The 24,767-nt window shown below is 56.8% G+C and overlaps 1 protein-coding gene across 1 annotated transcript; it reads right to left on the reverse strand.

Moving 5' to 3' along the window:
- Window positions 1–1,373: 1,373 nt before the first annotated feature.
- Window positions 1,374–24,493, reverse strand: PSD4 (pleckstrin and Sec7 domain containing 4). The gene is made up of 17 exons (XM_019444606.2): window positions 24,212–24,493; window positions 15,814–16,891; window positions 14,591–14,695; window positions 14,228–14,306; window positions 13,336–13,720; window positions 10,250–10,426; window positions 9,749–9,829; window positions 9,489–9,601; window positions 9,188–9,246; window positions 8,914–9,003; window positions 7,832–7,875; window positions 7,323–7,483; window positions 6,339–6,409; window positions 6,055–6,218; window positions 5,331–5,475; window positions 4,995–5,138; window positions 1,374–3,637 (listed from the first exon to the last, which is right to left on the reverse strand). Exons 2-17 carry the CDS (start codon window positions 16,780–16,782, stop codon window positions 3,380–3,382), a joined length of 3,045 nt encoding a protein of 1,014 aa, XP_019300151.2. The 5' UTR covers window positions 16,783–16,891; window positions 24,212–24,493; the 3' UTR covers window positions 1,374–3,379.
- Window positions 24,494–24,767: the final 274 nt, after the last annotated feature.

Consider the following 24,767-nt stretch of genomic DNA (forward strand, 5'->3'; position numbering starts at 1 on the left):
ATAAAGGTGTGAGCAAGCGGGCAGAGGCATCCAGAAAAGTTGGCAGAGGAGCGGTTATGGAGAGTGTGGCATTGAGGAGACCCAGAAGTACGTGCAAGTGCGTGCCAGCGTGCATGTGGGGGTGGGGGACAAGGGAGGGAGAAGGACCAGATGTGGGACTGCCAGGCTGTCCTAAGTTTCCAGGCCTTTTCTTTTTCTTTTTTAAACTCACAGAAAAGTTGCATAGTTATAGAGAATGTCCCCAGGCCATATTCTGACCCTACTTATCAGCCTTATTCACTCAAGTCATTTCATTTTCTTAAAGCCTTTTCCCAGGCTGGCTGCTCCCCAAGCCACGAGCCTTTGCCTCTTCTGCTGGTAAAGCACACTCCTCGGCCGCATGCAAGGTCCCGTATGACCCGGCCTGGGCCCACCCTTACGGCCATGTTTCCCTCACCCTGGCTAATCCCAGTCCTCCAGCCCAGCTCCTTCCAACATAGCCCACCTGTCATCTCCATCTGACTCTGGCCGCCAAAGGAAAGGACCCAAGCCTTGGACCTCAGTGGCCTTTCACTCTTTCCCAGTGCCCGGCAAACAACCAACAAATGAAGGTTATCAGTAGAAAGCCACACAGAGATGCTGGGACACGAGGAAGAGATCACATCTGGGGTAGCACCTGGGTCGCTGCAGGCCCCGGAGGCTGAGCTCCCCCTAGAAGGGAGAGGAACCAAACTTCAGCCAGCCTCACGGAGCCTGAGCTCATCACCACGAACCTGTCTTTTCTGCAGAGACCCACCAAACCCACTTCCCAGGTGGGAAAGGAAGTGAGGGTGGACACAAGGTCAGACAGAGGCCCGTGCGTTGGATCTGCCCCACACCTCAGGATTGGGACTTGGAGCTCACTCAGTTTTCACTTTTGTAGGGACAGCTGTGTAGGGAACTCCAGGCCGCGTCCACACAGCTCCAGAAACCCTTTCCCTCTCCATCTGCAGGAAGATGTCAGAGTCCCAATCCTTGCTTGGCCAACTTCTCCACAAGGTGGGAGGCCCGGCCTGGACCACTGTGCGTGTAGGGAAGTGGGAGGTCCTGGTTCTGGTGATGGCCCCGGGGACATACAGACTAACTTCCTCTTCTTCAAGGAGCAGTGCTCTGCAGCTGGGCCCCTGGGCTCCAGAAGCTTGAAAGACGCAAGCCCGCCCTCTCGTGGCCACATGTCAGAACTGCAGCCTAACCACCCGGTCTCCACCTCCCCAGGCCTCCAGGCCAAGCCAAGCCTACACAGCATTGACCAGGCAGGGCCCTGCAGTCCCCATCTCTCTGAAGGCTTCATGTTCCCCGGGGTGAAAGAGAGGCACCGGTTCTACATGAGCGAAGGTGCATAGAAGGGCCACACGTATGCACAAACGCAGGCACGCCTCTGCCTTTTATTCTGGTTTTAGAAATAAGGATACACGTTCAGTGAGGTCAAATAATCCACTCAAGGCCAAGCTTGTAAGCATCAGTCCCAGGGCAAGTCACATCCACCTGATGCTAGGTTTTCACCTATTAGCTGCACATCAGTGACCCAGGCTGCTTTAAAAATACGTATCCGTGACCCTGACCCAGACCTACTGAATCTGAATCCCTGAGCAAAGGGTGGGAATGGGTCTTTACCAGCAAGATAAAGTGTGGTTCTGTATGGACAGCAGGGAACAAGACCACAGGACTGTTACCTCCTGAGGCCAGAGACGTGTTCAAGTGATTTTGGAATCTGCTAGTACTGGCCCATAAGAAATGGTCAATAGTATTTGTGAAATGAATGCATGAATGAGTGGAATGAACAGATGATTCTGAGGTCCCCCCAGCGCTGACAGCCTATAAATGTGTGACTCCGTCCCACACACATGCACGCAGACCTACGCATTCACATGCAGACACGCTTAGGCACAGGTGTGTCCTAGGATGGCCCTCCCCTTCCTCACATATGCATGCACACCTGCTTCTTTACTGGCCTGCGTTTAGTGTGTGCCCACTGGGTACCTGGCCCAGCCCTGGGCCCTGGCCAGCCACCCCTCACAGTCCCCAAGGGCCAGCCCCACTTGGTAGAGTTCAGGTCCTGGGGCTGGTAACAAGCGTGGACGGGAGGAGGGGGGCCCCCCCGGCGGGAAGGCTGGAGAGGCAGTGCGTCAGCCAGCAGGCGGCAGACAGGCAGCAGAGGCCCCTCTTGGCCGGCGGCCTGCTCGCACACTTGGCTGAACAGAGACAATGGTGGCCCGCTCCTCCAGCCCAGCCTCCTTCCCGCAGGCAGAGCCCGAGGTCCCTGAGTGTCCGGAACCTCCCCCAGAGCCCAGCTGGGAGGCAGCCAGAGGGCAGCACAAGGGGACTTCCCAGGGAGGGCAGCAAAGCCCCCTGTGAGCTGGCAGGGGGGCAGAGGGTGCAGGAGGGGGAGGGGCCCGGAAGGGACCCTGGGGCCCCTCCTCGGGAATGAAATGCAAGGAATGGGGTGTGTGGGAGGGAGCCAGGCTTCCACTGGCCCTCACAGCTCTCAGACAAGCTCCTTCCGAGAGAGCCCCCAAGGGGTACAACACCACCTCTTGCCCCTCAGCCTCTCTCAGGGTCCCAACCTGGAGAACCTCCTTCCCTGCTCTGGTGAAACAAAGGCCCCTTGTTCCCAGGCCTCTCCACAGAGCTCTGGAGGCCCCAACCCCTTCTGGCCCTCACTGCCCACCATTGGCTCTGCTCCGATGATTAGCAATTGTGTGTGTGACGTGGGCCTGTCTCATTTGCCCCTGGTGCACGGATGCTTATCGGGGGGGAAGGAGACAAAGGCCCAGGGCCCCAGAGTCAGCCTCACTGAGCTGAGTCCCTGCCCGAAAAGCCTACCTGTCAGGGGGTGGCACTGAGCAACCCTGCTCTCTGTCACCGGGGGCTGGCTGGGTTCTCCCAGGACCTCTCACAGCAGGTCACCTGATCCCCAGAGCAAGATCTTCCTCAGGACTATGGCTCCCCTAACTTGACTGCCCAGAGGCTTCCTCTGCCCCAGCTTCTCTCTGGAAGCCCAGGGGTACTCCGATGCTCAAATGAGTGCTAAGCTGCCCCCAGGCCCAAGAAATGTGGCCACTCTGGATTGTGGAAGGGTAGAGAGTGACACGGGAGTGCAGCCAAACCCCGGACCTCCCTCCTCCCTCGGAAGTGACCGGGGACCAGGGCAGCTGGGGGCTGCCGTGGGGGTGGGCGCAGCAGTTTGGGAAAGCTCCAGTGAACGCAGGAAGGAGCGAGGACCACAGGGGAACGGGGGTTGTCCTTCCGTGGGAAAGGGGTAGGCCTCGTCCCCCACCACGGACCCACTGAAACAAGCCTCCTCCGTGGGGTCTCAGGTCCACCCCGAGCAGGGGCCAGAGTCTGGGAGGTGGCGTCGGCTTCACAGCTGATTGCGGTTCCTCTTGGGGATGATCTTCCGGTAAGTTCTGCGCTCTGAGATGTTGCGCTTCACCTTGGCCGTGGTGGGGGCCTCGTCCTGGTGCAGGGACGGGCTCGAGTGGGATTTCTTCAGGCTGGGCTTGGGCTCCTGAGTGCCTCCGGCTTCCCTCCCCAGCTGCTCTTCCCACAGGTCCAGGTCATCGGAGGGGTAGTGAAGACGGGCCACCAGCAGCTGCACGTACGTCTCGTAGCGGGTTTTCTGCAACACACGGGCCCCGCCACCTTAGCGCTTCCCTGGCTGCAGGGTAGGAGGAAGCTGGAATCTCGAGGGGCAGACGGCTCACACGTGTGAGGAAGAGGGCTAGACCAACAGCCAATGTCTGTCCCACGCTCCAGCAACCAGACTGCAGAACACGGCAGCCTCGCGTCCGAGCCCTGGGGTTACCTGGATAGTATCATCCGGACCCCCGCCAGCCCAGCCCTATTCTAACCGCCACCGCCTTGTAGGGCTGTAACTAACGTCTCCAGAACGTGCTACATCTCTGAGACACTAAAAGACCCATAACCCGCTAGGCCTGATCTGTGCAGCACGGCGCACAAACAGCTCACATCTGTACTGAAGCCTAATTGAGTCTGAATAGCATTTTAACAATTGGCATCTGGAGAGAGAGATGCTAACTACCCTTCATCTGTTTAACACTCCTGAGGCCTCCGTAACTAGCAGCCTTGGGATACAGGTCCCAGCGTACTAAGCGCGTTCCTGTCTTCCACCCCGCTGGACCCTCAGCCCAGCCCTGGGTGGCTGGGGGGCCCACGCAGCATTGTCTCTGCTCTCTACAGAGGGGAGTGAGGTCTGGGGAGGGCCAGGGGCTTGGCTACGGGTTGCAGCTGGTCACAGGCAGGGAGAGGGCAGCGTGAGGCCCAGTGTGCACAGCAGTGCCCCTCACCTACCCCTCGGGCATAGGGTCCCAGAAGGTGCACGGATGAGAGACCATAGCAGAATCTGGGTGTAAGGTGGGGCGGGAGTCAGGGATAAGCCATTTTGGCATCGATCATTGGGCTAATATAAATGAGGCTCGGCCCTGACTGGAGCGGCATGTGAATTCATCCTTTTCGGTCAAGTTGTTTAATCTCTCTTTGCCTCAGTTTCCTCATCTGTAAAGTCAGGACAACAGTCCCTACCTCAGAGTTGTCAGACAACTAAACAAGATAATAGAGGCAAGTAATACAAGCTCCATAAATACTGCTTATTAGTATTAGGTAGGTATTAGGGGAGATCATTCAACTGAAATCGTTTTTCCTTCTATTTAGGGAAAGCCAAATACAGTATACTCTTGGGTGAAAGAAAGTTATAAAAAGAACGTCCCCTGTGAGTGTTTGCGGACAGCCAAGCAGCTGCTGGGTGCCCCCACGACAAGAAGTGAAGAGGTCTGAGGGCACAAGGACACGCACACTTCGCGCAAGCCCCTGCCCGCGCGGGTGCCTACAGGGCCTCTCTCCGCCAGGGCAGCCGGGGAAACTAAGGCTGCAAGGACGGATGCGGCCACGAGAGGGCGGCAGAGGGCCCAACCGAGGGAGCGGGAGCGAGCCGGGCGGGCGGAGACTCGGCGCCTGACCTCATACTCCAGGTACTCCTTCCGCAAGCGGTACTCTTCCAACTCTCGGCTGCGGCCGCGCCGCTCCGGTAAGTTCCTCTGCAGATCCAACAGGTCATCGGAGGCAGCGTCCAGGCAGTTCTCGTGGGATCGATGCTGCTCCTCCTGGGAGCGGGAGGCAGAGGGGGAAGCTGTTTCTCTGCTCCCCTCCGTTCCCGAGCCCAGGTGCACAGCCCATCGCAAACCCCACTTCGTTCCCGGGCCCAGGTGCGCAGCCCCTCCCTCCCATCTCCCCTCTCGTCCCGCGTCCCGTGCAGCGCCCTTCCCCGCCGCACCCGGCCCTTCCGGGGGCTGTACCAGGGAGCTTTGCGCGGGGCCCACAGGCAGGATGGGCCTGACGAATCTGCGCTGGGAGCCCACCGCTGCGGGGAAGGGCGGCGCCGAGTGCGTGGCGGCGGCCAGGTTGATGCGCGCGATCCAGGAACTCATCTCCTTAGCAGTGCTGCGGGCAGAGGAGGCCGTGGGTCCCCAAGGTCACAGGGTCGGTCCCGCCCCTCCCCTCGCCCCCAGCTTCCTGCGGTCTGGTCTGCACAGTCTTCCAGGTCTGCTTCAGGACCCAGCGCCTCAAAAAGTCAGAAGCGCTGCCACTGATCGAGGTGGCTGACCTCTGCTGGTGGTGTTAGTCATCCTTCAAAGAGGAAAATCTGGGAAAGCAATAGATTGTAGACCAAATGTCCAAGCCAGTGCTCAGTTGCTAGAGGCTTCCTGGAATCCTCCGCTCGGAATTGGGAGGCTTGACCGGGACTTACACGCGGGAGGCAGATGCACTGGGGAAGCAGCCAGGGTCAGGGAAGGCCAGCAGGCAGCACCAGCCTCTGGGGCCGCCCTAGGACCCCTTCCAAAGGCTCCAGCATTCTCAGGCTTCCTGGTGAAGAAGGCCACTCCCGCCGGGCCCCGGCCAGCAGCCATCAGAGGGTGAGCAAGGGATGGGGAGAGGAGAGGCCAGCAGCCATCAGAGGGTGAGCAAGAGATGGGGAGAGGAGAGCGGGGGCTTTGCTGCTGTCACCCCGGGAGGACTTACGGTGCCTGGAAGAGGTAGAGCCGCCAGTCGGCAGTCCGCAGCTGGAAGACGTGCGGCTTCTTGGTGTAATGGATGGCCGGGGTGGCCAGCGAGTGGTGCACCCCCACGGGCTCGTCCACCATCTGCCCCACCAAACTCTCCTCTGCAGGGCAGTGGTCCTCTCCCTGCCACGGGGCCCAGGGGCCCAGAAAAGAGGTTATCATCTGTTGCCCACCCTCCGAACCATCCTGGGCCTTTCCCTGTTCCCCCACCCTGCCCGTCAGGGGTGTGCACCCCGTTCCTACCTTCAGGAAGTAGAGAACCATTCCCCGAAGCAAGGTGTGGAACATCTTCCAGCCGCGCTTGCCCCACGGCGCTGCCCCAGGAGTACACAAAGGTGGGCGCCCCATCCAGACACGTAGACACACACGGCCCCCTCCCCCACCAACTCAGTCCCTGCCCAGGGTCCACGGAAACACGCAGCATAGCAACACAACAAAACACAGTCACAAGCAAGCACGCGCCATGCCTCACACCCAGGCAATCAACAAACAACAAAAGCGATGTCCACGCCGGCCGCCCCCTCTCCGAACACTCCCACCCACGAGCACAGTCCCACTAGACATCGTTCTGGTCTCATCCAGAGAGGCACAGGGACTTAGTCCTCAAGCAGAAGAAGGCCTCCTTCCCTAGAGTCCCCTCCCAGCCTGGCTCCGGTCCTGTTGCTGGCCTGCTCTAAAGCCTTCACCTGTCTGAGGGATGAGGCCAAATGCACCTCCTTCTGTTCTCTGTCACACACACCCCCATTCAGAGCAAACTGCGTCTACTCCTTTGTCTACAGGGAATGCCCTCTTGCCCTCCGTTCCTCCAAGGTTCAGCTCAGATACCATCATGTCCCAGAAGCCTGACCCGTCCCTGTCCCCCACATCTCATCCCCCAAACAAAACCAAAACCTAGCCCTTCTCCACACCCCCCCGTATTTGATCTTACCCTCCCTACACCACTTACCAATCTCTACCTTTTATCCCAGACACCGATGCGACTGTCTGACTTCCCCTCACCACAGGGACCCTGGAGGGCAGGGTCTGTGTTGTCCCTGCGCCCCCACCCCCTGGCATCTTACATAGCGCCCAGCACACGGTCACCAGCAAGGAAAGAACACAGGCGCCGGTCCCTGACCTGTGTGATCTCTCCGCACACCCGTACATAGCGACTGTAGTACGCACGCACGCACACACTCTGGTTCAATGGCAGACGTAAGCCCCGCACAGCGACAGGGCAGCACTCACTCTTCTTGCCATCTGCATCATGATGCATCTTCCGGGCCAGGATGCCCTGCTTGTAGGTGGGTGCCATGGGGTTCTGGGCCAACTGCAGGAAGGGCTTGTTCATCTTGCCCGCAGCGGGAGACAGCTGGGCCTTCTCTGGTCTGGCTGCGTCTTCTTCGTCCCTGGACATCAGAGAATCAGGCTGGGGGTACTGGCCGGGCAAAGGCCACCGGGAGGTACCCATAGCCTCAGCACCCTCCACCCTCTCTCTCACTGGGGAGCCAGATCACCCAGGACCTCCCAAGAGGAGTCAGTCCTTCCAAGCCAGCTCATCCGTTCCTGTCATCCCCAGCCCCACCTCCAGATGTGACCTAGGTTCCTCCACCTGCTTTGAAACTGGCCCTCACTCAGTGGGGGAGCACTGTCCGGGGCCTTGGGGCTCCTCCAACTCTCAGGTGGGCAGGTGGAGGGAGGACAGGCCCAGAGACGGGGAAGGGGTGGGGAGTGGGGGGAAGGGGGCTGTCACTTACACAGCCCATTCAAGCTTCTCACTTCGGATAGACCAGTAGAAGGCCTAGAAGAGAAGGCACACAGTGGGCAGGGAGCCTCGGCCTGTGGGGCCCAAACTCCACCTGGCATCGGTAGGACAAGGGCAGGCCGCAGTCGGCCTCATCCACCCCCAACACAGCTGCCCTTCCTTGAGCGGGAAGCTCATTCATGCATCCACGTACCCATGCAGGCGTGCAACCATTTACGGAGCCTTCACCGTGTGCCAGGCACCATGCCAGATGCTGGAGACAAGGTGAGCAAAGCAATCCTAGTCCCTACCTGAGCTTAGTGAGGCCTGAGCTAGTTCTCCTGAGAAGATGAATCATCCACATACCATCCCGCCCATGGGACACAGCAGGAACGGCTGACTGACGGGGGCAATAAATATACGGTGAACGAATGAATAAATGAGGTGCCAGAACATTGAAATGATATAACAAAGAGTATTCGTGTCGATGCATCCTGCTTGCATGCCTCTGGAGCCCTGGCAATGCCTAGCACACAGCAAGGGTGCAAGAAATGTTCACCCCACAGACAAAAGAACCAGGGCCAACACTGCTTATGAAAAGCATGCTGTGTGCCTCGCCCCGCTCTGAGCACCTGACAACCTTTATTTCACTGTGATAACCACACCATAAAGTAGTTGCTACCCCAGGAGGAGCCCAAGTGGGCCAAGGGACAACAATTCAAACCCTAGAACCTCTGGTTCCTAAGTCTTAGACTTCAAACTGCCCTTTGTTCATTCAGAGGACCAAGAAACCAGTGCTCCTTGCATTCCCCAAGCCTCAGAATCGCCGGGAAGCCTAAGAGAACATTTTAGGGGCCCCAGCCCCAGAGATTCTAATTCAGTAGGTCTGAGGCAGGGAGCCTGTGAATTTCCACAAGCCGACAAATACCAAGGTGGTGCTGATGCGGCTGGCTAGGACCCACGCTTTGGGACCTTCCATACACAAGCCTGTCCTCCCAAAGATAATGCAGCAGAGGCAGGCCCAGGCTGGGAGCCCCTGGCACCGTGAGCCCAGGGAGCGCCCCCCCACCCCGGCACCCTCCCTCCCCACCATACCTTCAGCAGCTCCTTGGGGAAGTTCCCGCCGTCACACAGGCCGTTCAGGTTGGTTATGAATTCTTGGCAAGTCATGCTCTTCCCAATGTTCTGTGGCCCATGCAGAGGAGGGGGACTGCTGGCACACACTCCCCACCCCAACAGAATAACCCCCCAGGCGGACACTCTGGAACCTTCTCCAGTTCTCCAGACCTACCTCCCCCCGGGCCCTTCCATGACTCCACCCCAGGCCTCTGGCCTCAACCCCTCTCTTCCTGCACCCCCGCCCTCTCACCTGTCCATGCAGGTCCGTGTTAAGGAGCATGATGGCACAGGTCAAGGTGTGTACAGAATCTGCTCCAGAGGGAGGTGAGTGCAGAGAAAGCTCATTGGAACCGGGACTCCCGCGTTTCCACCTGCCCGTGCTGGGTGGGGTGACCCCCAAATGCTTCTCTGGTTCTCCACAGTCCCCCAGACACTCCCACCAGCAGCTACCCAGTGAGCTCCTGAGTGGACCAGGGGACATTTCCATGCAACCCCCTCCCAGGCACCCCAGGACCCCCCCTGCCCTGCCTTCAGGGCCAGCCCCTTCCTACCTGCAGAGGAGAAGACCCCAGGATTGCAGTAATGGAAGCGTTTGGAGAACTGGTAGAGGATTCGCTCCCGCTCCTGAGTCTCCCCACTGAGCACCAGGGCCTGCAGGAAGACCCTGGAAGGAGGGCCAGAGTCCAGGATGGAGCCCAGGCTGGGGCAGCCAGCAGGCGCCAGAGCCGGGGGGCGATCAAGATTCCAGCCCTCGCCAGTGCCGCCACCTCCCAGCCATCCCTCCACCCCAGAGAGGGCCCGGGGGTCTTACCGGAGGGCGCGGTCCAGGCTCTGGCCTCCAAACTGGAAGAAGGACAAGTACTCCTCAGCCACAGCCCTGCTGAAGTCATTGCTGTGGACAGGAAATGGGCATGAAGCCTGCACTGGGGGTCGGGGCCCCAGGGCCTGCACACGTCCCAAGAGGACGAGGGGGCAAGGGGGCAGCAGGGCTCTGGTCTGCCACTGGCACCATCCAACATCGAGTGGGGAGGACACGAGGAGTTGGGTAGGGGAGACAAGGGGGCCGGTCCACTGGCTCTAAGCAGGGCTCAAGAGTATGGACAAGCGGTGACACACGTGATGAAGAGGAAGAGGCAGGCAGGGCAAGGGGATGGGGGGAGGCATGGATTGGGACAGGAATGACGGGATGAAGGTCAGCAGTAGGGCAGCAGGGACACAGGGACAGGAGGGGCGACTGGCGGATGGAGTCTACCAACCACTCCTCCCTCCCCTGACTTGGCCTCCAGCCTTGCTCAGGCTCAAAGCCCCTTACTTCTTCTGTAGGTAGGCAGCCACTTCAGACTTCCGGAAGCCTTCCAGGTGATAGAGGCGAGAGGCCAAGTTCCAGGCCACCTTGTCGGTCCTGACACCATTCGCCAGCTTGTCTCCAGCCTGTGGCCTTTGGCCTTCCTCTGGGGACTGTGCTTGGGGCATGGGGCTCTCAGGAAGCCTGCAAAAGTCCAACAGTGTGCTCAGACTACCACGGGGGCTGGACAGGAAGGCGTATGGGGCAAGTGTCCCTACAGGTCAGTCCTGGAAGGGATATTCAGAGTCCCTGCCCAGAGCTCATCAGGCGAGCTAGAGCTCCAGGGCCTTGAGCGGTGGGGGCCGAGGGAAGCTGGACCAGGGCCTCACCGGGGAAAGAGGCAGCGTCACAGCCTGCTTGGCCTGGCCTGGCCTGGGCACCAGGAGAATCCAGCCTGCAAGGGCTGGAGCCAAGCTTAGCACCCGGCACTTTCTCAGGCAAACCACCAGGATGTTCTGAGCCTAGTTCATCTGAGGTGGCAGGTGTCCCCTTTGAAGACATCAGTGGTATTTAATCCATCCCCAGGAGGGATGGCATTTGTCTCTCCAAACCCCACTAGCCACTCATCTCCCTCACCTGTCCTGCCCTGCCCGTGTCGCCTCCGTGCCCTCTTCCCCCTGCCAGCCCCAGCCCCAGGCTTCACTCCTAGAGCTGGAGCCACGGAAGGTGCAAGGAGGAGGGAAGCACAGGAAGCCAGCCCGGCTTCAGGCACAGCTACAGCTCGGGAGTCAAAGAGACGGCTTCCGACCTCTCCCTTCTCACACCGGCAGTCCTGCGATAAAGGAAGCCGTCACCACAGGAGCCCAGATGGTGAGCTTACAGGGGCCCAGGCAACCCCGACAGACTCAGGGAACACTCAGAGCCTGGCAGCTAGAACCCTGGAAGTCACCGAGCCCAGCCTCTCCCTGACTCCTCCGGTTCCCTGCAGTATGACAACCGGGGAGGGGAGGGGGGGCGAGTATCTCGTGATATGCCCACTCATTATCCACGTGACCACGGTTAGGGGGCTGTACGGGTAAGCAAAACTCATCAGAACGTGAAAATGTTCACTGATCAGCCGGCCACTTATAAAATTAGGCTGCACTCGACAGCACTCTCTCCTTAACACAAACGTCCATCTCCGGCTGCCCACCCCCCTTCCCGGGGCATGTCTTTGCTGCTCATTCCTCACTGCTTCCTGAGGCTTCTAACGCACCCAGCAAGGCGGGGCCAGCATAACAGAGACCCACTGAAAAGTGAAATTACAAATCTCGCCAAAAAAACGTTTAATTTCATGAAGTCCGTGTAAGTGATGCCAGAAGGTTCCAGGAATCACATGGAAAGCCACTGACAAACAAGGAACTGGAGGATTTAGTCCACTGGACAACTGAAGAGAAGAAAAATAATGACACATTTGTCACATCTAAACGGAACTATGTGAATACCCAGCTGAGCAAGCCCTAAAATACGTTTATAGGAACGACCTAGTCGATTAGCGTTGTTACAATGGGGAGTTACTTTGGGGGTAGAAAAAATAAGGCAAATATGAACTGTCACAGGATTGACATGGGGCAATGCATCCTGCTTGCACTTAAATTGGACACTTTAAATGGGTGAATTGTATGGTATGTGAATTCTTTCTCAAAAAAGCTGTTATTAAAATAAATTAATTGAGGGGCGTGCTAGGTGGTTCAGTCAGTTAAGTGTCTGACTTCGGCTCAGGTCATGATCTCACAGTTCCTGAATTCGAGCCCCGCCTCCAGCTCTGTGCTGACAGCTCAGAGCCTGGAGCCTGCTTCAGATTCTGTGTCTCCCTCTCTTTGCTCCTCCCCTACTCACACTCTGTCTCTCTCTCTCAAAAATAAACATTAAAACAAATGAATTGAAATGAAATGAAAAGTAAAATAAAATATAATAAAAATAACCTCTGTGACCTCACTGTGACAGGCCCAAAGGAGACATCTTGTGGGGCCAGCAGACTCAGGCCAGGAACATTAATCCTATATTGTGCTAAAAATAAGATTAAACTTATTTATTTATGTAATATTTAACATCATAGCAAGAAAGCCCCGATCAAGCCTTTGTTTCATTATTTACTATGAAAGTATGCTTCTCATTTTAAGCAGATTTACTTACTTTTATTTTGGGTTGAATTGACTGGAGTTTTGGTATGACAAGCCCTGTCTTCTCAGATTCTGAGAGACTCCCCTGATTACCTAGCCTCCAAACACCTCCAGAGACTCCAGAGTGGAGTTTTCCAGATGCATGAGGAAGATGCTTTGGTTTCTGGCGCTGCCTGAGGCTCAGTCCCCATCATCCAGTAACACTGAGCTAGGAGTGGGGCCAAACTTCCAGTTGGTGCGACCAGAACTGTCACCAGTGTCTCCTGGTCTCTTCAGTATGTCCCTACTCAGCCAGCCAGAGAACAAAACCTCTTTCCTGGGTGGAGACCCCAGGTGCTGACAGTCCTCATGCGGCCTCCCGGGGCAGGCAGACATCTAGGCTGGCTTCCCACGTGTCCTGTTCCTGCCTCCGGCCACAGTTTTGGGGCTATTCAATCCTGCCATGGGCCCCAACATCCACCCCCTTGATTCCAGTCAAACTTCCCCTTGGTGTTCCAGCTTCCCCTGAGATCTTAGCCAGCACCCTGGACCTAGGCTCACGGATGGATTTCTCCTAGACATCTCAAATTCAAAGCGGTGTGTAATCCCCACATCACAAGCTCTGACCTTCACACTCCCCAGCCCTGCCTAGCACGACTCCTATTTTTCTGGGCACATGGCCCCAGTCAGGTTCCCCGAACACTTCCCCTTCCTCCTCTCCCGGTGCCCAGACTCTCAGGGCATTGCCTCAGCACACACAAATCCCACCCCACGTGTGTAACTGTCTGCTTCTTGGTTTCTCGTGCTTTCAAACCCTTCAGTATTTCCCAAAGCTTCTGGCACCCAGTCCTATACTCCTGGCTTAATAGATATTAGTGTGTTAAATCCCACTGTGCATTTCTCACGCTCTGTCCAGACCAGGGCATTCCTAAATGTATCCACAATTAGAGAGCTGGTTAGTCTAACACTTACCCTTCTGTAGAAGTCAAGTGAGGCCCAGGCTGGACGACGGCTCCAGCCTCTGGAGTCCTGGCTGGGCCTTCACTCTTTACTTCCGTCCCTGGGTTTGGAGGGTCTCTGGCCTCCTCTTTCTCCAGGAAACTTGGCTTTGCCCCATCTGTCTCCAGGAGTGAAGGGCGTGAAGCATCTAGTGTCCACTCGGGAAAACTGCTGCCCTGGTGGGGGCCCCAGAGCCGCGGGCTGCCTTCCTGGGAGGACACAGGGCTGGGCCTGGGGCCAGGGCCTCTGCTCTCAGACTCAGGGCTGCTAGGTTCCGGTGAAGACGCTGGGCTCCCTGGGGAGCCAGGAGCCAAGGTGCAGGGAGCAGATCCCTGGGGACACTCAGCATCACTGTCACCTGAGGAAGAGCATGGAGTGAAGCTGACACGGGGCGAGAGGCAGACTGAGGGCAAAGGCGTGCGGCAGAGCCAGGAAAACAGCCTGGGAAGCCACCTCCACGAGCTCCCTCCCCGGGGCTCCTCCCCTGGAGCTGGGCAGCACGTTCTGTCCCTCCTTCGGGCAGTGACCTCCCACATGCAGAGGCAGTGGCCAGAGAGCTCCCAGGAGACTCCAGTCCCGAGGCAACCTGGGGTTCAGGACTTCCTAAACGACTAGGACCCAGGCATCAGAAACGCTGGGTCTTTTGTCCATTTCTTCATTTATTTTATGAAATGAGCATTTTCAAACCCATGGTCCTGATGAAGTCACAGAGGCAGAAGCAGGATTAAACCCCAAGTCTGTCTGGCTCCAAGAAAATATAATGAGACTTCTCAATGACACCTGTGAATCCAAGGATGATCTCTGTCCCCACCTGGATCCAAAGCCTCCCATCACCCAATTTCCCAGAGCCCATAATAGGTCTCACCTCTGTCCTGGGAGAGAAGAGGCCCCCGGGGCCAGGAAGGACCCTCTTCTGTCTGCCAGCCTTCAGGGCTGGGCAGGGCCTGTTGAGAGAGGCACAGGATCTCCATGAGCCCTGGAGGCACTGAGGGGAAGGTGGGGAAGGGAGAATAACTTGAGTAAACAGGGCCCCTCCCTCCCTGCTGTCTTCCCACCCAGACAACATGGCCCCAGTCCAGTCTAGTCTGGGTCCTCAGTTCGGAAGAGGAATCCTGGATGGGAAAAGACCCACATCCCAGAAGTGCTGGTGCCGGGCCCTAGTATCACAGGGCTCATGTTCCTCCATACGGATGGGGCAGGGGAGGCCAAGAGAGGGGAAATGACTTGCCCAAGGTAATGAAGGATGTATGGCGGGGCTAGGTCCTGCGTCCCAGGCTTTATCCACACAGGATGCTGCAGACGCGGTGGGGTCACAGCTGTTTCCCAGAGAAGTCTTAGAAAAGAGAGGCGAGAGGTTTGACCTGAGGGAAACTGTTCTTAGGGCCTTTAACACACCCTACAAGGCCTCCGGGGCCTCCCATCCAGGCTCACTGACTTCTTGCCTTCTCTGCCCCCAGCCTCCTCCCTCCATGGGCTGCAGCACTGGCCCCAGGACAGGCTGGATTCTAGGGAGAGTGGCAGCACCCAGGCACTGGGATGAGAGCAAGTGCCACTTGCTGTGAGGATGGGGCTCCCAGGCTTCCCTCTGAGGACCCCAAGGGCGCTAGAGCAACAAGGGTCACGTACAGAGCCATAACGGCCCACACTGGGCACCCCCAGCCTTCGGGTGAGGGGACTCCAACAGTCCCCAGCAGCATCTCCGATCTTGGGGTCAGGTGAGAGAGCCGTTCGGGTTAATGGCTCTTCTGCATTGTTCTTTGCAAACAGAGATTAGAAAGTTACAGCCCTGCTCTGCCATCTTGACTTTCCTTATCTCTTAAGCAGAGGTCTCCCTGGGAAAACTGCTCCCTGCTGTCTCACATCACTTGTCCCTGTAACTTGTCCTAGTTGATCTCAAGGACCTCTGCCATTGTCGCAGGGGCCTGATCTATCAACACGGGGGTGGGGGGGGGGGTTGGGGTGTTGAAAGATGGTGAACTAAAAGTAACTAAATGCTAAAATCTCTCAAGAAAAGAGAGGACAAGACTCCTAAAACAGACATCTCCCGGCCAGGGGCAGAGGTCATCTTGCAGGCTGAGCCCTGCCCTGTTACAGCTGGGAAGGTCTTGGAGGTGGGAGGGGTGGAGACGAAGAATGGCCTGGAACATGCTGCAATTGGAGGAGCTGTTTGTTCTCCAAATGTGTCCAGACACAGCCCCCTGAAGCTGGTGAGATGGAGACATTTGTGCATTTAATTGCCATCGTGTTCTGTTGACATCATAGCATTCATAAAACGAACGAAGGACTCCTAATTCTGAAGGCCACCCCGGACCTGCTTTTCAGCTATATTACTTCAGCATTCCAAAAGGCCTAGCATCTGAAGAGTGTTCTGGGCCCCGTGACCACAGAGAAAGGCCTTTCCTTCCGGGTCCCCATGCACAGCCTTGGGTCGGTCCCCAGGGCTCGGCTTACCTCACTCTCCCCGCAGCCAGAAGGTGCTTCAGGGGTCCCCTCGGTGGTGTCAGCCACGGCCCACGAGAAGAAGTGAGGTTTGTAGATGGGCACAGGGAATGGAGGTGTGGTGTGTCCGCTGCAATCAGCCGTGCCAACCCCCAGATCCGGCTCACTGCCCAGCTCCCACGGCACTCCGCCTCCTGGGAGCGGGGGCTCCAGGGTCTGGGGATACTGCGGCCCGGGTTTCCCATCTGTGTGAGAGTCTGAGAACCCCCAGGAAAAGCCAGCTCCAGAAGCACTGGTGTCCGAGCAAGGGCTCTCCAAAAAGAGGGGGTTGTCGAAGAAGACGCTCTCCTCCTCGGCACCCCACTCCGGGGAAGAGTCCGGCCTTTCCTCCCTCGGCCACACGGGCTTCGGATTCTCCCCCTCAGGCCCGCCGCTGTCTCTCCCAGAGGCCTCCTCCGTGGGCGAGCTGGGGTGGAGGCCCGAGCCCCGGGGGCCTGCGGGGCTGGAGGGGAAGGCGGGGAGCTCCACAGGGGCCGTGGGGATGCAGCACCTCAGCTCAGCCCTGAGCCCTTCTGTCTTCTCCAGCTCCTCCTCCAGGTCCAGGACGCACATCTGGGCCTGCAGGATGCCCGCCCAGAACATCACCTGGGTGGACGTGCTCTGGCTCTGCCTGGGGCTCCCCAGAGGATGGCTGCTCCTGGGTGACCCGGGGGGTGCGGCCTTGTGCCTGGGCCCCCCCTGGGAAGAGCCGCTCCCCAGGTGCACAGGCTCTGCGCCGGAGGCCCCGGGAGGAGCATCTGGCTTCGTGGGATCTGGAGGCTCAGAGGACCAGGTCTGTTCCGCACAAGGTTCGGGAAGGTCGGGATGGCCGCACGTCTCCCTCAGGTCTGCTCCTAGGCACGGCCGCAGGTCGTCTCCCAAGGAGAGGCTGAGAAACTCCATGGGTTTGGGGTGTTCAGAGAGGCTGTCGTCACCCATCATCCGGAGCTCAAGCTGCTCAGGAGGCCCCAGAAATGTCCGCCTTCACAATCCCATCGTGTGGATGAGGGGGAGCGCTGGCCTGGGGTGCCGCTGGGAACCCACATCTACCCTGTAAGCGCCCAGAGCAAGTGCAGGTTAGCAAAGGCTGTGAGCCCCTGGAGACACACGTCTAGTGTATTAGATGTGTCTGGAGTGCCTGCCGCATCCATGCTCCCGACTAAGGGATGCTGCCAGCCACAGCCCCGCCGGCGGGGTGAGGAGGGCACTGTCGACCCCCCCCCCCCCAGTCTCAACTGCTCGCTCCAAGACCCCCGTCTGTCGGCTGAAGGTGGCCCAGGGGCTTAGCTGGAAAAGATAAACTGGACAAACCAGATGATTTACTTGGGAATTGGGATTGGAGAACCGAGGGACTGAAGTGGTTGGCAAGAACCAAAGGTGGACGTGCCTCAAAACGGCACGCAAGCCACGGAAGCCAAAAACACATGTAAACCAAAGCGTGTGGGAGCCAAACAGACAACACTAGAGACGGGGAGACCTGGGGGGGAAGCAGGCACCCAGGAGAGAAAGGTGCAGGCTGCCTTATTTCTGCCTCCCTGGGCTCCTGTCTTTGGGGCCTCATCCTTCGCTAGGCCAGGAGGCTGCTTCTCACTTCCACCGTGCAGGTGGAGGCCAGAGGGGGTGCTGGGCTAGAGCCAGCCTGGGCTCCTGACGGGAGGACCCACAGCCCACGGGCCTACCTAGCTGCGTGGGGAGGAGAGAGGTACAGGGCCATGACCACCAAGGGCTGCACCACATCCGCTCAGACCTGCCCGGTGCATCGGCCACACTCGCACCAGTTGGGTGCAGCTGAGGGATGCCCCAGGGTACTTTCCAGAAGCGTGCGTCTCCATGCTCTGCATGTGGACAAGCTATGTGGCTCTCTTGGTGGCCCTGCTTCTTCAGAACAAGTGGCTGGTTTTGATCCTGTGGACGCTATGAAACTCATAACCTGTTCCGCTCTTGGTACTGGCTCTCAGGAAGTACGGGGTCAAGTGCACAGGCCCTTGGAGCACAGATTTCCAGTACTGAACCCATCCCTGGCTTCATCCCACCTTTTCTTGTTCTCTCTTTGGCTCACTTTCCTCACTCGCGTGTTTCTATCGTGAAGTCTTGTGTGTGCTTGTGTGCTGTATTAAACTATTTTGGGGAACAAAGGTACAAATAAACACACACCTGCCCCTGACTTGTAACCACGTGTTGCCTACGTTACAGCCTGCCATCAGACGCTCAATAAATGGGAACCCCCAGAGCTGGAAAACCAGGGTCAGGTGGGAGTCCTCTTGTTTAAACCTATTGCTTTAAGGTCACCTAGAAACACAGCTTGGCACCGTGCCCTCTTTTGGGAGGGTACCTAACAGAAATGACACAGGACCACCATGAATTTCAGTTTCTTGTTCCTCTTAAGAGCATTCTCCTAAAAGTCCCTCAAAAACAGAATCCTTTTCTGGACTTTTACCTCTCTGCCCCAACCGCCACATCCCTCACTCAGAGCAAGAATCTGTCATTGCTGAACTAGGGCCTCATGATCCTGAAGTTGTGGCCCCTGGGAAAGGCCCCCAGTCCCGCCTTCGAGGCCACCAAGTTCTGGCGGTGACTGTGCAGACTACCTTTCCCCCAAAATGGGGCTATTTCTTATTTTTAATCTTGTATTCAATGCTCTGAATCAAACTGATGTGCACTGGTCTCCCCCTTGATCTTCTATGGGTCTCTTAGCTCGGCCTTGGGTCCTTCTTGGTTCTTTGCCTCCACCCCACACCCCTCCCCCCAACCAGCCCCAGTTATAGGCTGAGGACTCAGATGCTTTGCTCCCTAAATCCTCGGCCAGCCCCAAAGGAGATATCTGACTACCTTGCTCCCCCTAGGTGGCTGTCCATTTTCTACTCTCCGTCCTCTCTGAGTAAGAGACCTGCCATAGTCCTATTTCCAAGGGAGAAGGAGGAGTGAACTTCACAACCCATTGTCTATACTTGGACAACCTGCCAGATCCAAACCTCCCTCCCCAGGCCTGTGTGAAGAATGATCAAGTATGAGTGAGGAGGTGAGATCCCACCACTGCAGCCCACAGGGCACAGGGAACATCGGGCAGAAAGTTCCATTTAGGGCAGAGGTGGAAAGAAGCACCCAGTTTACAGCTCACTTCCCCGACCCCACGGCCGACCTCCCCTGACCTTCCCTCCCTACCAGGACCTGGTCTATTTGTGCTTAGCTGGCTCCCCTCCCCACACCTCTGCTCCAGTCCTCACTCCTCCACACATTGTATGTGAACACGTGCCAGCCTCAAGAGCATGGCCCTGTGGGCATGAGAGTATTTTGCCTGGATGACATCAACTCTCCTACTCCCATTAGTGAACTCACTTGATAAGAAACGTTCAAATGTCAATAACTGGACTGGGAAATGCTGGCAGCAGCCAGTGGAAAGGACATCCCCCATGCTCCTCTTGGCAAATATGTACAGAATTCTATATAAATATGTATATGAATTAAGGAGCCATACAGGTAAACGTTCATGACTCTGCTAGACATAGATGATCATTGGATTTGCCTTCCCAGAAGAAACCAGACATTCCTCAATGGGTTTGAGGGGGGAAAGAAAAATCAGAAAAGCTGTAGCAGCTTTCCAGAGACCAAAGACAGAAGAGAGCAGATTTCTGGGGCCTGAGGGAGGTGGGGTGGAGACTGGGAAATGGAGGGAGGAAACAGACAGACTGAGAGATCAAGCATTTGATGGGGGAAGAGGTATGCACTTTGACTAGGCCATGACTCTGAATCAATTAAATTCACCCTGGTTACACCCCACCCCTCACTCTCTATTTCAGAACATTTACCCCACTGTGTGATGGTGGGTGGTTTACTCACATGGTTCTCATCTGCCTCCCGTTCCCAGAATGTAAGCACCTAGAAGTCAGGCTCTTTGTGATTCTGTTCACCTGTCTCAGTATGGAAATGCTGAAGGACAGAATCCTGCTAGTGTGTGTGTTATGCCCACTCCCAACTACAAAGTTCAGGGCGGAGGGCATGTACTTATACTTTGGTTCAAGTGGATTAGTTAAAGGTTAGTGTTGACTCAAGAAGTTCAGGACCACCTGTGGGACACCTGGGGTTACAGAGTCCAGTGGGAGGTGTTCCCAGTTCTAAGCTGGCAGTTCCAAATGGGTGGCATGCAACTTCATGCTAGAGTTGCCACATTTAGCAAATAAGCATACAGGATGCTCGATATTTGGGACATACTTATACTAAAAATTTACTCTCTAAAAATTCAAATTAACTGGGCATTCTGTATTTTATCTGGCAACCCAACCTCATGGGGGAGGCAAAAAGAACGTACCAAGCCCTTGCAAGGTGCCAGTTATCCAGTTTGGTGCTTTACAGGCTCATCTGTCTTGCCAGCCACCCCAAGAATAAGACAAATGGTAACATTTCCCCACTACTTATAAGGCTGAGTGAAGGCTCAGTGTCAGAAATATGCCCAGGTAACTCAGCTGGTAAGTGGGGGAACTGGGGTCCGATCCCAGGTCTGTGGCTCTCTTAAGTATCATTCTCTCTTCCCACCCATAAATCTTTTTTTTTAAGTTTTTTAATTTTAATTTTATTTTGAGAGAGAGAGAGAGAGCAAGCAGGGGAGGGGCAGAGAGAGAGGGAGACAGAATCCCTAGCAGGTTCCACATTGCCAGCACAGAACCTGATGTGGAGCTTGAACTCACAAACCGGGAGACCATGACCTGAGCCAAAGTCAAGAGTCAGATGCTTAACCGATTGAGCCACCCAGGCGCCCTATCTACCCACCCATAAATCTATTTCCCTTGGGTCTTCATGAATTGAATGAAGTATGAATTACTTGTGAAGCAGAGTCTCTTGAATTCATCTGTTTTCCCACTGTTTGGTGCAGTACCTGCTTGACTCAGAAGTGGTACTCCAGAAATGTTGGTGGAAATGAGAGGAAAGATGGATGGATGGATGGGATGGATGGATGATGGATGGATAAATGAAAGATGGATGGATGGATGGATGGATGGATGGATGATGGATAGATGATGGATGGATGATGGATGGATGGATGGATGGATGGATGGATGGATGGATGGATGGAAGGGAGGAACAGATGGATAATGGATGGATAGATGATGGATAGATGGATGGATGGGTGGATGGATGGACAGATGGGATGGGTGGATGGATGGATGGACGGATGGATGGATGAGTGGGTGGGAGGGACAGATCCTCAGAAAGCCCTTCCTCAACAACCTTACCAAAGGACTGGAGACACTGAGGCTTGGATGATATGTAGCATCGTTTTGACCTCACAACTTCCTTCTGCCCATGAACCAATCATATCTTCCCTTCTCCCAGGAAGCCCAGTGCCCTGGGGCAGAGCTTTCCCAGAGGTAGGGTCCTGGCTTGCAGGCAGCAAGTCAACAGAGAGGACCTGAGGAAGACATGTTTAAGCACCTTGTTGGTACTCCACCTGTGCAAGCCACGTCACTGAGAGTTTAAGAAGGTCCTTCTTCCCCTGACCCCTTTCTTCCTTTCTCTTTCTCTTTCTCTTCCCCTTCTCCTCCCTCTCTTTCTCTCCTCCTTTTTTTGAACTGCTCCTCCCTGAATGAAGGGGTAGGATGACCTCAGGGGTGAGGTCACTTCCCATGGCCATCAAGGAGTCCTGCCAATCACCTGGGTGAGGGCAGCCTGACATGGCAAGGGTCAAGAATGGAGCAAGGGCCTGTTTCCCGGGGGTAGGATAGCACCTCTTAGGCAGAGGTGGGCCAGGAACTGGGGAGCAGAGTCCAGGGCTCCTGCACCTAGAAATTTCTTATTTTACTTTTTATTTCATTTTATTTTTCAGCCCGGGTGTTTAGTGAAATCTCTTCTGAGATCGCTCATCTCAGGTATGCTAACCAGAACCAAGGAGGGTGAAAGCCTCTGGTGCTTCCTAAGGTGGGTTTTGTTACCTCCAAAATGAAGCGGCCCTTCAATGGCTTGGGACATTTAAAGCTCAGTTCTGGTGGAATGGCTCTATAGAATCCAACAAAATGCTTTGAGCTCCAGGAGACAGTGAGAGGAAGGAACAGGAGGGGGCTGGGGCAGAGGGAAGAGGGGTGGTGCCCCCTCTCTCCTGTATGGAGAGCCCTGCAGAGGCTAAGCTGGGTCTGGCTGATGGGCGTGTGGGACACAGACACTGATCGCTAGGAAATCAAGGGGGCATGAGTCCCTCCACCCCTGCCTGACCTCGCCCTGGGCTTCAGTGCAACTTTGCCTTGATCTTGGGGGCAAGAAGGAGACCAGTTGGTACCTGGATTGTACTTTTTGAGAGCTGGGCTGGTTTTTCACCCCCTGCTTGGGCACACAGCCTGTACCCTGAAGTGCAGGGCGGCCGCAGGGGGCTGGGGGAGAGCCTGCCCTGAGGGGACAGGTGGAAGCCTTGAAGGTCCACACCTCTCCCCGGCTGCGTCCAGAGGCTCACAGACTAGACTCAAGCCCTAACTATGACCAAAGAGCTGCATGACTCTGGTCAAGAAACTTCACCTGGTTCCTTAGCTATAAAACAAGGAAATAAGATGGAATAAAGCTACTCTATAGATTTGTGATACAGCCGGACGGGTCTGAAAGTTGCTGCTGGCCTGGCCCCCGGTAGGTGCTCGGAAATAGCATGTCTCGCTCAGTTGACCTTTGCTGCTTTGCCGGCCTTTTAGAGAAGCCAAAACAAACGAGCACACAGACAACCCTCCCAGTGGGCTCCCTCAGGTCTCAGCTCCTCCCGGAGTAGGCCCTGAACCTTCTATCTGGGTTATATGTCTCCGTCTCTCACTCCCTTTAAGCTTCCAGACTCAGCACACATTCCTTCCTTTTGCCCTGGAAATTTTTCCTTCCTATGGAAAAATCAAAGGCTCCTGGCCTCTCCAGGGATTTAGGAGGTAGCCTGTCCCCATGAAGCCCTAGGCAGGAGCCAGGTTAGGGATGCCACCCCGGAGAACAGAGGAGTAAAGGAGTTCCTTGTCTGGAGGTGCAGGATAGACGCTCCTGCCTGAACCTGGGGCCAGAGCACTGAGAGACATGACGAGGGGCAGCCCCACATCCTGCCCACACGGAAGAAGCCTTCATGCAAATGTGCAGAGAGAGAGAGAGAGAGAGAGAGGCTCCAGTGGTACTGAGGACCCTGTGGTGGGGTCAGCTGGGGCTCAGGCAGAGAGGGAGAACAGAGAAGAAAGACGGAATGGGTGTGCAGGGAGGGTGGGGGAGGGGCAGACAGGATGGGGTACAGAGAAACGGGGGGGGCAAAAATGGGAGGGGGAAGAGAGAATGGGGGTATGGAGAAGATAGGGGGCAGAGGGGTTGGGGCAGAGATGTTGGGGGACAGAGAGAATGAGAGCAGAACACCAATGTGTCTCCAGAGCAGCTGCTCCCTGAGAAGGACAAGGACCAGGAGGAGGGCTCAGGGCCAGGCCGGAGCACCCTCACCCCTTCTCGGGTCTCCCAGCAGCCCAGGTTCTAATCCCTGTGCTCGGTGCCCCTTTGAGGCACATTGCTTCAAACCTGGCTAAGGCCCAACAGTCCTGAGGGGTATTTATTACCTGCTGCTGACAGGTCACTCTCCCCTGCTTTTTAGCAGAGGAGTGACACCAGCCATAGGATCTGAGGCCCTGGAAGGACCTTCCCTCCTGGAAACTCCATTCACCGCGAGGATCACAACTATGAGCAGAAGGCCTTAGAGTGTCCCCAACAGGGACGCTTCTCAGAGTAAAATGGTGGCGGCTGCACGTCAGGTCAACAGGCCTAAACCAAGGCTGCCCAGGCAAGCCAGCAACCAGGGTCCCTGGCACTAACCCAGCCTCTTTCAGGGTGGGGCCCGAAAGGCGAGGTACAGCTGGGAGCCCCCTAATGGCTGATTCTGAGCGACTGCGCTCAAAGCTGTCCCAAAGCCCAGGCCCGCCTTCCTTCTCTCCAGCCTCTCCGCCAGGCTTCCTTCTCTCCAGCCTCTTCCTGGCTCACTTGGGACCTCTGACCACACAAGTCCTCCCTGGGCGCCGAGCCATAGCGGTCACCAGAGGCCTGGGGAGGCCCGCAAGAGGTTCAGGAAGGAGTTTCGCTCTGCCCCTTAACTCTTCACAACAGCAGACCCCCAGCCAGGGTGAGTGGGAGCCAGAGCCGGGATCGGAGGCAGGGCCGGATTGGGAGGGGAAGGTTGAGGGAGGAGGGGGACAGAGAGAAAGGAGAGAGAAGCTGAGGGTTGACGCCCTGCCAGGCTCACAGCAGGTGCACACGCAGTGGGCCCACGGAGCCCTCCTTCCTGCCCACCTGCCCCAGCAGCTACCACAAGGGCCCGCACGGGACTGTCCACCTCCTCTGCCGCCCCCGGCTCCGTCCCAGCCGCCACCCCAAGCAGGTCTGCCCTGCTCACCTCCAGAGGACCCAGGAAAGGATAAGCGGGCCCTCCCGATGCAAGGTCCGGACACCCGTCTGTCCGTGAGTGGAGAATGTGGCTGCCGGTGCTTCCGACTTCCGCTCTCCTCACCGACACTCTCACCCTCCCACCCCGCAACCTCCCCAGGGCTCCCTAGCTGCTCTGCACCTCACACTTCCTGCCCACAAGACAGGGGCCTCCATTCCCAGGCCCACTGCCTCTGGCCCCCCTCCCCATCCCCCTGCTAGCTGGAGGCCCCCCGGCCCTCCACCAGGCCCAGAGAGAACTGTCAGTCAAGGGCCTCGGGAGAGAAAGGGGAAGGTGCTGTGCCCTGGACTGTGGACAGGCCCCACCCCCTTCCTCCCTGTGGTTCTGTCACCAGGTTCTCATCTCTACCCCAGCTGGCGGTCCCTCGCAGGGCACCCAGTGGGACACAGAGGGCCCTGGGCCCTGCAGCTTTTCTTTGCCTGTTTTTTCACAAATGATACTGCAAACTGTGTGCCGTTACTTCTCACATAGGTAACAGGGGTGCCTGATACAAAGGCCTTGCAGT

This window comes from Panthera pardus, unplaced genomic scaffold (genome assembly GCF_024362965.1).
Source record: "Panthera pardus isolate Hobbes unplaced genomic scaffold, ASM2436296v1 HiC_scaffold_26, whole genome shotgun sequence".
NCBI lineage: Eukaryota > Metazoa > Chordata > Mammalia > Carnivora > Felidae > Panthera > Panthera pardus.